This window comes from Acanthochromis polyacanthus, chromosome 8 (genome assembly GCF_021347895.1).
Source record: "Acanthochromis polyacanthus isolate Apoly-LR-REF ecotype Palm Island chromosome 8, KAUST_Apoly_ChrSc, whole genome shotgun sequence".
Taxonomy (NCBI): domain Eukaryota; kingdom Metazoa; phylum Chordata; class Actinopteri; family Pomacentridae; genus Acanthochromis; species Acanthochromis polyacanthus.
The window spans coordinates 9188285-9200358 of NC_067120.1; the positions used below are offsets into that span (position 1 = coordinate 9188285).

The 12074-nt window shown below is 39.0% G+C and overlaps 2 protein-coding genes across 4 annotated transcripts in view; both read left to right on the plus strand.

Moving 5' to 3' along the window:
* The window catches only part of gtf3c6 (general transcription factor IIIC, polypeptide 6, alpha), a 30405-nt gene extending 24085 nt beyond the window's left edge, over window positions 1-6320 (plus strand). For 2 of the 3 annotated variants that reach the window (XM_022191954.2, XM_022191952.2), the window contains 6 exons: window positions 3498-3531; window positions 3944-4024; window positions 4145-4208; window positions 4430-4474; window positions 4571-4678; window positions 5190-6320. In XM_022191954.2, the coding sequence (XP_022047646.1) occupies window positions 3498-3531; window positions 3944-4024; window positions 4145-4208; window positions 4430-4474; window positions 4571-4678; window positions 5190-5323 (466 nt within the window). In that variant the 3' untranslated portion in view covers window positions 5324-6320. The remainder of the gene's footprint in view (window positions 1-3497; window positions 3532-3943; window positions 4025-4144; window positions 4209-4429; window positions 4475-4570; window positions 4679-5189) is intronic. The other variant, XM_022191953.2, reaches the window with a different exon arrangement.
* A 220-nt stretch (window positions 6321-6540) lies between these two features.
* calub (calumenin b) lies at window positions 6541-12074 on the plus strand. Its single transcript, XM_022191950.2, has 7 exons — window positions 6541-6781; window positions 8087-8329; window positions 8538-8731; window positions 8871-9037; window positions 9131-9191; window positions 9399-9598; window positions 10521-12074. The coding sequence occupies exons 2-7, from the start codon at window positions 8109-8111 to the stop codon at window positions 10623-10625; spliced, it is 948 nt and encodes a 315-aa protein (XP_022047642.1). The 5' UTR covers window positions 6541-6781; window positions 8087-8108; the 3' UTR covers window positions 10626-12074.

The following is a 12074-nucleotide window of genomic DNA, read 5'->3' on the forward strand; positions in this document are numbered from 1 at the left end:
TAGCGTGTGCATCTTTAATATATGTTGAAGAGTAAGCTGTAAAAAAACATTTTAAAAAAGATTTGGCTGCTTTTGTAGCCTATTTGAACAAAATGCCTTGAAGTTTACACTATGGTGCAGTGACGCCACCGTTAAATGCTTTCAAATCATCTCTCTTGTTATTTGTATTCTTTATTGATGTAAATTTTCATTTGTATTTCAATTTGCTCGTGCATTTTTTTTTAGCTCCATTTGAAACAATGAAAGACAGGTGAACACCTTCGATAGGCCGGTGTGCGGGGAATGTATTATGTATGTTTGTAGGTCAGAGCCAATATACACATAAAGGTACAGTTATTTAAAAAATAATTCACATATAAAGTCCAAGTTTAGCTACTATAAAACAGAAAAGAATAATTGTCCTGATTTATTTAAACGTATGCCTTGAGAACGCTCACCACAGATATGATCAGAGACGCTGCCTGTGCCTGGCACTGTGAGGTAATTTCCATAAAGATAAATATAAAGTTAGAGTATTTTGCCATTATTAAAGCTCGCGTGAATTCACATTTACAATTCAAACACATTCTGTCTCTGGCAAACACAATCAAACATGCACGAGCCGTACTGTAAAACGCACCATGCTTTCCATGCCCTCAGGTGTATGCCAGGGGTTTGTTGTTTTCACTGTAATATATAGTTAGCCCTTCCACCAATTTACCCTGTCAGTGCTAATGGGGCAATTAACCACTGTGATACCCCCCAGGCAGAAGGAGAGCCAAAAGCTCCCCAACTCCAAACTTGTCTTTATGACATTTATATGACAAAATGTGGGGGAAGCTGGGGACCCATCTGACACCTTGGAGGGTCCTTAATGTCACTCCCTCCCTTGCCCCTGCCCCTGTCTGCCCCAGGGTATGGCACTAAGCGTGAAGTGTAATATATCATGTACAGGAGAGGCTCGGGTCATGTTCAGGAGGGAGAAAACTTTGTACTGTGTCCAAAGCTTGAATGGGACAACTCAGATTTACACGCTGTGTCCCGTTCTGCGTGATTATAAATGTAAACCTGCCTCACAGAAACACACTTCCAGTTAACATACTCCAACTTGACCTCTCCCTTCATTTATGCCTTTTTGGTGTCTGTAAGTCCCTTTGTCTGTGCTCACATTCCCCCTGTCCTTCTTACATCCCCAAGGAGGCAATAACCTCCCTAGCAAGAGCTTCCCCTTGAGCCGTTGTCATAGTAACTTGTGGGCTGGTCGACATGACAACCCCACCATGGTCCAGAGATAGATGATAGGCCAGAAATGGGGAGGGAGAAGGCATATGGGGGGATTTGCACCCCCTTTAATTTGGTTTGCCTGATTCTGATTCAAAATGTTTTTTCCCCCTCTCTAAGTGCGAGGTGCAGCCATCATCCACCTACTTTACATTTACGCAGGTATTTACAGACCGCAAACGCCGTCTCAGCAGCTTGACATAGCAGTTACCTGCATATCTTTACAGCATCTGAATTGTAATGACAAAATTAATATTTCTCAAGACTATGTAAGAAATTCTAACAGAAAAAAAATGCAAATCCTAAAATATTTGTTGTCTTTCTTGTACTCCTAAATAGGCCAGAAAAGCTGCAGTCTTTCTCTGCCAGAGCAAGTGACTTTAAATGGTGAATGCAAAAAATAACTGTGTGTTTTCACGCTTTGCCCTTTTTGTGAACTCCGGAGTCTGCTTTCTACTGTTACAACCAAATTCAGTAGGAGGAAAAACTGGTCCCAGGAGCAAAAAGAAAAAAAAAAACACCTTCTTCAGATTCCACAAAAGTAGTACTATGACTGTCCCAGTACCAGCTGATGTAATGACTGTTTCACAAGTTAAAAGGTTAAATATTACTACACTTTACTACATCAATATGCTAAATTTGCTGTCTGTTGAAAAGGATTTATGACTATTTTAAAAATAAATTTGCAAGAATATTTACTGAATATTACAAGTGTGCAAGAAGCAGATAATTGTAGCAGTTTGCTGCCTGAGTACATTCACTCAGAAACATTATAGTTCTCTCTACGATTCTTTGTGTCCACTTTTTTTTAATAATCAGGAGAATGGTCCATTAAATGGAGGACTCTATAAGAGGAAGCATCCTCTTTAGACTTCGTACGGCGAATGATGAATCCCACCAGCTCCAAAGATGCTGCCCCTCAGCTGACCCTGATCTCTGACCCCTGGGCAGAGGGTCGCCAGCAAAAAGAGATATATCCTATAAGAATCAATAAACATCCAGTTAATGAGGACTATTAAAGAATGTAATTTCTCCGATATATCAAGCGTTTTATATTTTGCAAATATGCATAGAATAGTTTTGCAGCCTAACAAAAGACAATATAAATTAAGTCTAGACAAGAACAAAAAATAATAATGATTAAAACAAAATACACATAACTTAAAGACAATAAACATTTCAGAGATTCATGATTCTATTGGTGAATGATTATCTGATTGTAAACCTTGTTCATTAAAAACTGCAAAAGCACAGTGTTTAAGTTAATAAATGTTTGCATATTGTTTGCCAAGATAATATGCATTAGGTGTAACTTTCAAGTATTTACCATTTTATTTGTGATCATAATGTTATAAATCATTTTCTATTCACACACTTTGAAGTAAATGTTTGTCTATGATGAGTTTATATCAGAAATAGGTTTGCTCACACACTGGGCTGACTCTATGCCATGTTGAGAGTTTTCCCTGACAAACACACTGAAAAGCTCATCTTCTACCTCAGGTGTTTCCACATTTGTTCATATCACAAAGCTGCACAGTTTGGCTTTGTTTTTAATATCGTTCCTCTTTACTGTCATTCTCACTCAGTCGTCTTTCTCATCAGGCCTTGTCTTTGTGTGACTGTTTCTGTTTTGTTCTGGATATATTTGACGTCTGAGCGTCCTGTTATTTTTTTGTGGCCTCTGCCTTTGACAGATGAATTTCCCCTTGGGGATCAATAAAGTGTATCGTCTCATTTAATCTCATCTCATCTCATCACCATGGCTTTGGCTTCTTACAGAAGGACATTAATAACATTAATGTTGGATGCAGATGAGTGTGCCTACAGGTAGCCAATATTTAGATTGAATCATACCCGTCCATTCAACCATCAGTAAGAGGGGATAGATAGATAGATAGATAGATAGATAGATAGATAGATAGATAGATAGATAGATAGATAGATAGATAGATAGATGACAGTGTTAAGTGTTGTTTATTCAATTTCCACTTCTCATTAAATTGCTCCGCTCTATAAACATGCCTGCAAACCTGAACAACAGCGCCCCTCAATGGATAGATTTCTAACTGAAGTCAATGGAGCAGTAAATAAACAGTAAATGTCTCTTCTCGGGCACTATACATTCGCGGAAGTTGTCGATATTATTGGGGGGGGAGATTGTAGCGGTGTTGTTGATGTGTGTTTTTTTTTTTTGATAGTTCAGTGTAATTGATAGTCTTCCGTTTCCATTCCAGGAGTATCAACATGGATGATGAATGGGAAGAAGAGGTATGAAATGCTAACATTGCGTTTACCATCTACTGTATAACGATAGCAATAAGAGCCTCATGCGGCTAACACGTTAGCTAACAAGTCAGAAGGGTCCTGGGCGATATATCTGGACCACATGTAGAAACAATTTCAGCTTTATTGTGGTAACTTTAACTGTATAAGTGGGAGTTTCAAGGGCAAACGATTTCATTTTAGCTTGTGTGTATATTAAATTTATCTACTTTAATGCCAAGGCACATATTTTGGACTATAAGATTGTGTAAAATCCTTGGTAGAAGTAGCAGCGTTGTAAAATGTACATATGTTTCTTAATATTTTCACATGCTTGTTTGTCTTCAGAAGAGCCTTTGTGGGCGTTCATTATGAACACCCCTGTTCTTTAAAACATCATTCGTCTTTCTGTGTTCAGGAGCAGCTTGTTGTTGTGGAAGTCTCTGGTATCATCAACAATGACTTTCTTTCCAAGTGTCGAGGCACATGCAAGATACTGGTGAGTTCAAAGAAATTCTGTGTGTTGTGAGATAAGAAAAGAGCCATACTGTTAATATAAACGTCCCTGTAGGTGTCTCAGTGCATACTCACAGATCTAGTTTTTCTCTTGGTGTTCAAGGACATTGACAGTGAGAGGCCCATGATGCAAATTGGACAGTATGTGTTTGCTGGGGAATATGAAGGTAAGATTGAACCATAAAAATATGAAGAAATAGAACTATTTGTGTGTCTTAACCGCCTTGTGCCTGTTTTTAGAAGAAATTTTCCCTCTGATCCTTTTTCTTGTCCCTCCATTGTCAGTGATTGACTGACTGAGAAACATTATTTCCAAATAGATAAGTAATGCTGACTGAAAAAGTCCATATTAATGACTAAAGATGTCATCATCATTTTCTCTTCATAGAGGCTTTAGGAACTTGTGTTCTGTTTGAGGAGGCACCGTCAAAAGGTAGGGCTGTGCTCCAACTTTTGAAATGTTTGTAGGTGTGTGTCAGTTGTACTCGAGTTTTTTTTTTTAATGCTTTCTTTTGGCATATGTCTGCAGGAATAGCCAACAGTGGTCCAAACCTCAAGTACATGGGCCACACTGCGAAGAAACTGACGATGCAACGGATATTTCTCACTGAGAAGAGAGAGGACGAAACGAGCTCAGGTCAGCCATAAGATCCAAAGATTTATCTGTTTTTCTAATACCATAGTGACACGAACTCTTATATTATTACTTTTAAGTAAAAGATATACAGTGCCTTTTATCAGCAACCTGACTAAGGTGCATACTCTTCGTGTAACAGTCTCAGTAACTTCATCATTCCCGTTTTCTCCCGCTAATGACTGGAACTGTGGAACAGTCCCCGAAACTCACGTCATACGTATTGCTTTCGTTGTTTAAAAAATCAGCTAGAGTAACACTTCAGGACCACTGCGCCTGTTTACGTCTTTCTGATTTACAAGTCATTATGCAATTTGTTTTGTAATATTGTGATTTGCTGTACATGTCATCTGTTTTTGCTGTTCATCTTGTTTTGCGTGCCGCCTCTTGGCCAGGTCATTATTGAAAATGACAATCAGTTCTCAACTAACTTACCTGGTTAAATGCAGGTTAAATAAAATAAATATATACATTTAACTTTGCACAACAGTGTCAAACAAGTTTGTTGTCCCAGCAGGAAATTGTGATGGTGGTGGTGAAGAGAGTGAAACTACTTGTCAATCTACTCAAGAAGGAAATGATAACCAGCAAGGAGCAGCAGAAGAACATATGGACGATACAAATTCGAAAGACTTAGCAGAAGGTTGATATATGAAGACATCGCTTTATTCTGATCTCCCTATTTGAAGATGAGACACCTGGATTTGTAGGTCTATGAGGAACTGCATCTTTGAAAGAGGCAATTCACCAGAAGTTGGATTTATTCTAGTCTCACACCACAAGACCATTCAGCAGAACAAAGTGGTCTGGTCGAACCTCATTAATCTGCTATAGGGGAAGAAAACACTTGCTTGTTTGCATGTCCTTAAACCAGTCACAGAGTATGGGGTGGAGATAAGGCTGTGTCCCCTCAAAACAGTCTGGGTTAAGAGTTATGATGGAACATTTGTATGCAGGGAAGCGAGCACTGTCATTAAATGGCAAATTGATGACAACAATTCCTAGGGTTGCTTTACTGGACAATACCATTACTATGAAAAACTTGAAATTTTCAGTGTGGTAGGTCGTGGTGCCTTGCTGGATCAATACAGTGTAATAACAAAAATAAGAAGCAAAGAGAATTTTGGAAGTAGTAACGGGTAGATAGCAAGTGGTGAGGAAAACGCTACGTGAAATGCGTGGCAAATGGCAAGCTCACACCTACCAATAGGTATCAGGTGAGTATGCCCAGGTTTATACAGTTTAGCAGTAAAAATGAGAGTTGTCTGTTACTTTTATTTTATCACAATTTGTCACAACTCCTTCCCGAAACATAATGCCCCTTCATAAATATGGTTAAATTATGCCGAAAGGAAAGCAGGACTTAACAAATCACAATATTAATTCATTTCTTTAAGATTCACATAGGAGGGCAGTGCTTCTTTGGTATCATCCATTTATGTACCCAGTGACCACAATAAATACCTACTAGCAAAGAGAGGGACAGCTTCTTCAGGTGCAAGGTTATGGTATGAATCGCTCATTCTCCACTGATGGATCATCTGCTGAATAACTACTGGATTACTGAGTTGAAGCCAAAAGGCATACAGGCTTTACATTTCTTTATTAAATAAACTGGGCCCACTAGAGGCTATTTTTAAGTGTGGATTTCATTGTGTTTGTTTATTTTTGTTGTTTCTAATTTTTGTTCTAATTTGTTGTGGACATTGCATTGGTTTACAAAACTCTCAATGATGTAAAAAATTATTTTCTTTTTTAAGAAATGCATATTCACTTAAAGAAATAACATTTATCTGTAGTATATTTTGCTGCTCGTAATCTTTCACTGAACTAAAGCTGAAACGCATGACTTTTGAGCTGTTCCTATGCAGCCCAGTAGCTGTCAGATTTTATGAATGAACTGGATTTTGTTGACTTTGAGGACGTGGCGGTTCTCGGCCAATCCAATCAACGGTGCTCCCGTGAAGTGGACCAATCAGCGAGCGACATCACACTGAGCTTCTCGGACTCTGATTGGTCGATTTGCGTTTTAGCACAGGAAGTGCATGGGTGTGTTTCCGAAGGGAGGGCCGAAGGCAGCAACGACGAACTTCCCTGAAGACGCCGGTGAGTTGTCCTCGTAAAATGGAAAAAGTGATTTAAATTGTGTTTTTCCTATCGTATGCTCTTTGAAAGACTTATTCAGGCCGATAATATCGATGCTTATTTGTACGGTTGGACGAGTAAAAATGCTATTCAGAGAGTTAAACTAGCGGTATGCTTGGTTAGCCAGTCTGGTGTTGGTTCTAACGGTGGCTAATTGGAAATAACGGTCACAAACTGTTGCTGTCCGAATACAATACAAAGAACGCAAGATTTAATACGTAGAGACATGCAAAAGTGAGAACACAGACAGTATTTTTTGTCTTACTAAAGCAGTCAAAACAGCGGCGAACGGGTTTCAACAAGAGGAAAGCGAAATAGGCAAAAACAGGATAGGATCTTTTCTCACCAATTAAACAACATGTCATTATTTAAAAGGCAACCAGTAGAGGTTGATGTTAGAGCAGCTTAACCTGTTGCGAGGGTATTTTGAAGTTTTTCCATCGATGTTTCAAGGGAGAATATGTTTTTTCTTATTGCTTCACTTCCAAAAGCTGAGACACCTGACAGCAATTTTCTCTGCCCTATATTTTGAAAGAGAACATACAGTCAGCTGCTAGAATATTAGATTAATCGAGCTTAAATTAGCAGTCCGCTAATTATTTCTACCTGAATGTGAGTCTTAATGCTCAGTTTGAACTATTTGAACTAATGTAACTTAAGAGATGAGTCAACATTTTGGTATGTGGTAATTTTGTACTATAAAATGTGGTGTTTATTAGGTCGTCCTGTGGGTGAATGGGGTGAATCAATTAATCTGAAGGACAAAGCTTAACTATGATGGCACGATTTTGTAGGTTTTTATGTTAAACTTTGAAGGGCGGCAGGTGGGGGGTTGTTTACAATAGAACTTTTGTACAATTAACCTCAAAGTTGTCAGTTTAGGCGTTTCTAAATTGCTAAGCATGTATAATTGTGTCAATAAAGGATGATTATTTTTTTTAAAACTGTTGGCTTTATAATATATGGAATAGCAACTGCTACTAAGAACCAAAAGTACAGCAAATATGGGATTGCATCAGCTGGAAAAGATTAGCCATGGCTTGAAGCATTTGGCTACACTGTGAATCAAAACTCTTTATACTCTAAACTGGCTTGTAACAATCTCAGTACTGACATAATGCCATCATAAAATGTGCAAGATAAATTTAGATAAACATAATTTATAAATAGAGTTTAGGAGAAACCTCTGATTGAGCATTGATCTCTGCTTTTTCTTGACTTTTTTTCTCCTTTCATTCTCTTTCATTCTTACATTCTCTGGTTCAGGCGGTGTTTGTACAGACTCAGGATGGAGCTGCGTCCACTTGTCATGTGCTTTGCTCTCTGTGTGGTTTACGCCACCAGCAAACCCACAGAAAAGAAGGACCGCGTTCACCATGACGAACCTCTCAGCAACCGCGAGCACGATGACACAGAGAACTTTGACTATGACCATGAAGCCTTTCTCGGACAAGAGGAGGCGAAGACCTTCGATCAGCTCACACCAGAGGAAAGCAAAGAGAGGCTCGGGTAATAATAACATGTTTTGTTAAAGCAGACACTAGAGGTCCCTTTTTATGTTTTATGAGGTTTTATCTTTCCATTCATACCTACTCTATATTCTTTGATGTGGTAATGACCTAGTTGCACCTTAGAGAGCAGCAGCGCAGTTCATCTGTGGTCAAAATCCAAGAAGTAAACAATGAAAGTTATCAAAATGTTCATCATTTCTCTGCAGCATGTTGGTTGAACGCATAGATGAGGACAAAGATGGCTTCGTGACTGTTGAGGAAATGAAGAACTGGATCAAGCACGCACAAAAGAGATGGATCTATGACGATGTGGATCGACAGTGGAAGAGTCATGATCTCAATGGGGATGAAGTGGTGTCCTGGGAGGAGTACAAGAACGCCACATATGGATACATTCTCGGTACTGCTGCAGACAGTTTTTGTTTTGTACATTTGATGCGTCCCAGGACGATTACCTTCATGCTGTATGGGTGCATACACAATTTTACTTTGCCGGATTTGTACACATGCTGAAAAAAATTGTGACTTCTGCCCTGCAGATGACCCCGACCCTGATGATGGCTTCAGCTACAGGCAGATGATGTCTCGTGATGAGAGGAGATTCAAAATGGCGGACCGCAACAACGACATGAAGGCCAACAAGGAAGAGTTCACAGCCTTCCTGCACCCTGAGGAATATGACCACATGAAAGACATTGTAGTGCTGGTGGGTAACACTCTTATAAAGGTTTTAAATGATGACACTGATGTTGTATCTTTTCAATTCTTTCTCAATGCACTGTGCTCTTTCTTTCTGTAGGAAACTATGGAAGACATTGACAAGAACGGAGATGGTTTAATCGACCTGGATGAGTACATTGGTGAGTTCTTACAGCCCATTAGTGTACATCAGTTTGTACCACAAGATCAGTGACATACAGATGATGCAATGATGTTTAAGAAACAATTGTGAAATGTGGGATGTTTAGTAATCTGCTATCAGAAATATGTATTTATAGAGCGAAAAGTTGTATCATCATCGGCACTCATTCCCTTGCTCAGCCCCTTCCTGTCTTATTGTGCCCTAGGTGACATGTACAACCAGGAGGGAGACAACACAGAACCTGAGTGGGTGAAGACCGAGAGGGAGCAGTTCACTGAATTCAGAGACAAAAACAAAGACGGGAAGATGGACAAGGAGGAGACCAGAGACTGGATCCTGCCCAGTGACTATGACCATGCTGAGGCCGAGGCCAAGCATCTGGTTTATGAGTCAGATACAGACAAAGTGCGTACTGTAAAAAATTCTAAATTATTTCAGATTTCATCAGAAATGTGTGGACTTCCTGCATCCGTCCCTGAGAATTAGCAGGGAAGTGAAACTACACGTGTGAAAAGACACATAAGTAACATAACATGCATGTGTGTTTGAGTTTTTATACTTCAGGGTTTTTGAAATGCTGACATAATTTGGTTTTACCGCTACGGCAAACCCAAATGACAGCCTGTTGTAGGCTTTTGAAATGTGTTAATTGTCTAATCAACCCTCTGAACCCTAAAAAACTAAAATGGCATGATACCATTAAAAACAAATCCCTAAGATATTACCATTTGACTGAGGGAGAGAGTACAATAAGTGAGAGAAATATAGGCTGAACTGCAGCTGTTCTTACACAAGGCAGATAAGACAAAAGTAAAATGTGGAGACAAAAAAAAACCATATGTTGTAAAATATGTGTAGTATAGTATGTAGAGTCATCCTTTTTTTCTAGTTTTGGTAACATGTCATTTGGAAAAAAAAACTTGTGCACGTTGATTCCAGGTTTTTTCAGTTTTTCAAAACTTAGAAATCAAAGAAATATTTTTTTTTCTGATTTACAGTAATGAATGTGCTATACTGCACAATACACATTTTTGACTTCTCTCTACTACTAGTCATGGTTGTACTGTTTCCGTAGAGAGGCAGGACTTTATATTGCTGTGAAAAATTAACCCACAGTGAGTAAAAATGTGACAGAAAATGCCCAAAAACTACTTGGGGCTCAGAGGATTAAGATGGGGATTGGTATATTATGTTTATTGCAATAATCATAAATGCCGATAATTACGCAAAACAACACAAAGTACCTCCATGTCGCTCATAAATACATATAATCTTTGTATACCAACACCAGTGCTAGGCTGATCTTTTTTTTTTCTCTCTCTGTTAGGATGGCCGTCTGACCAAATCAGAAATCGTAGAGAAGTACGACCTGTTTGTGGGCAGCCAGGCGACCGACTTTGGAGAGGCTCTGACTCGACACGACGAGTTCTAACATCTGCCTGCCTCCAGAGACTTGTGCTCATCTTGTGTACAACACGACTGCTTCGACAGGAGATGGAGTATTTTAAACAAGATGAGCTCGCTCGACCCAGCGCCACGGACAATAATTTATTTGATGTCTTGAATGTGCCCCGTTGTACACACACTAACACTAAGTCATGTGTACATGCTTGACCAGAGTGTCCTCACGTTCCGTTGCACCTCTTGTTGGAATATATCGCCAGCCTTTGCTCTGCTTCCACCCATTACCCTTTCTGGGCCCAGATCAGGCAACGGATAAGCAGTGGTCATCAACACGGTTTTAGTTTGTTTGTTTGTTTTTTTCTTTTAAAGGATGATTTTGTGAAATCGCCATGTTTTGTTACAAAGCCTTTTATAGAACAACAAAGTTGAGGCTTGCAGTCTACATAAAAGTTTGTCACGCCTTTTCATTTTGCGATGCACTGGACTGACTTGCTAGTCACCAGAATCTGTACTACTCTTCTGTGTACTCGGGTCCAGATTGAAAATGTTAGTTGCTGATTCGCTTGTTTGATGTTTTTCATTCGTTGAACATGATGCGGTAATGCTGGATTATAGGATGTTTGGAACAAGGAATAAATGTAAAATCCAGTGACAATGAAGACCATTTGGCCTAGTGCAATACAGTATCATTAGTGGGACCTTGCTGTGTTTGCTATAGTGGTCCCCAAAGCATCCACGGTAACACAAACTGTCCTCCTGTTGTTTTTTGGCGAGGGCAGTTTGTGTTGTGTCTTAGTTGAAGGAATCAAGATGATGTTTGGTCTGATGGATGCTTTGAACTGAAAGCTGCCTCTTTTTGTTTGTTTTTGTTCCTTATCACCTCAGAGAGTGTGAGTGTGTGTGTGTGCATGAGAGCCTGTGTGTACATATATTCTTGACGACTTCCTATTTTTTTGTTTTGTTGGATTTTTTTATGTTATGTTTTGAGTTTTGTTTGATTCTGCTGCAACTTCTAACTCATCTGTGTGCCAAGTAGAAAAAAATCTTTGTCCTATTTTGTAAGCAGTTTGGAGGAAATAAAATTCTCCTCCCTTTGAATATTATCCTTCCCAAAATATGTTTGTTATGCTTGTATTATCACTACCACCATTTATAACCACTGTTAATAATTTTTATTGGCATAGTATAATGTGTATAATGTTTTTTACAGGCTCACTGCAGCAACAAGCCTTTCACTAGTGACTTTACTGTAAATAAGTTGTTGTTCTGCAAGTCGAGCACTCTAACAATCAGGTCCAGTTTTTGTGATTGAGAACAATGTCTCAATAAAAACAAATACAAATGGTAGTTGTTAGTTTGCTGCATTCTTTTGACTTGATGTGGCAGCTGCTATTACATTTGTTCTCTGGGGAAAGCAAAAAAGACCAGTTTCTCTGTAGCTGCCTTCACTTCGAATAAAGGATTTTATAAAACCTTT

Bases quoted from the DNA above. Each gene is read 5' to 3' on its own strand.
- calub (XM_022191950.2), top strand. From the start codon at position 8,109: ATGGAGCTGCGTCCACTTGTCATGTGCTTTGCTCTCTGTGTGGTTTAC. The intron at 8,330-8,537 runs GTAATAATAACA...ATTTCTCTGCAG, and splicing joins GAAAGCAAAGAGAGGCTCGG to CATGTTGGTTGAACGCATAG. The intron at 9,192-9,398 runs GTGAGTTCTTAC...ATTGTGCCCTAG, and splicing joins CGACCTGGATGAGTACATTG to GTGACATGTACAACCAGGAG.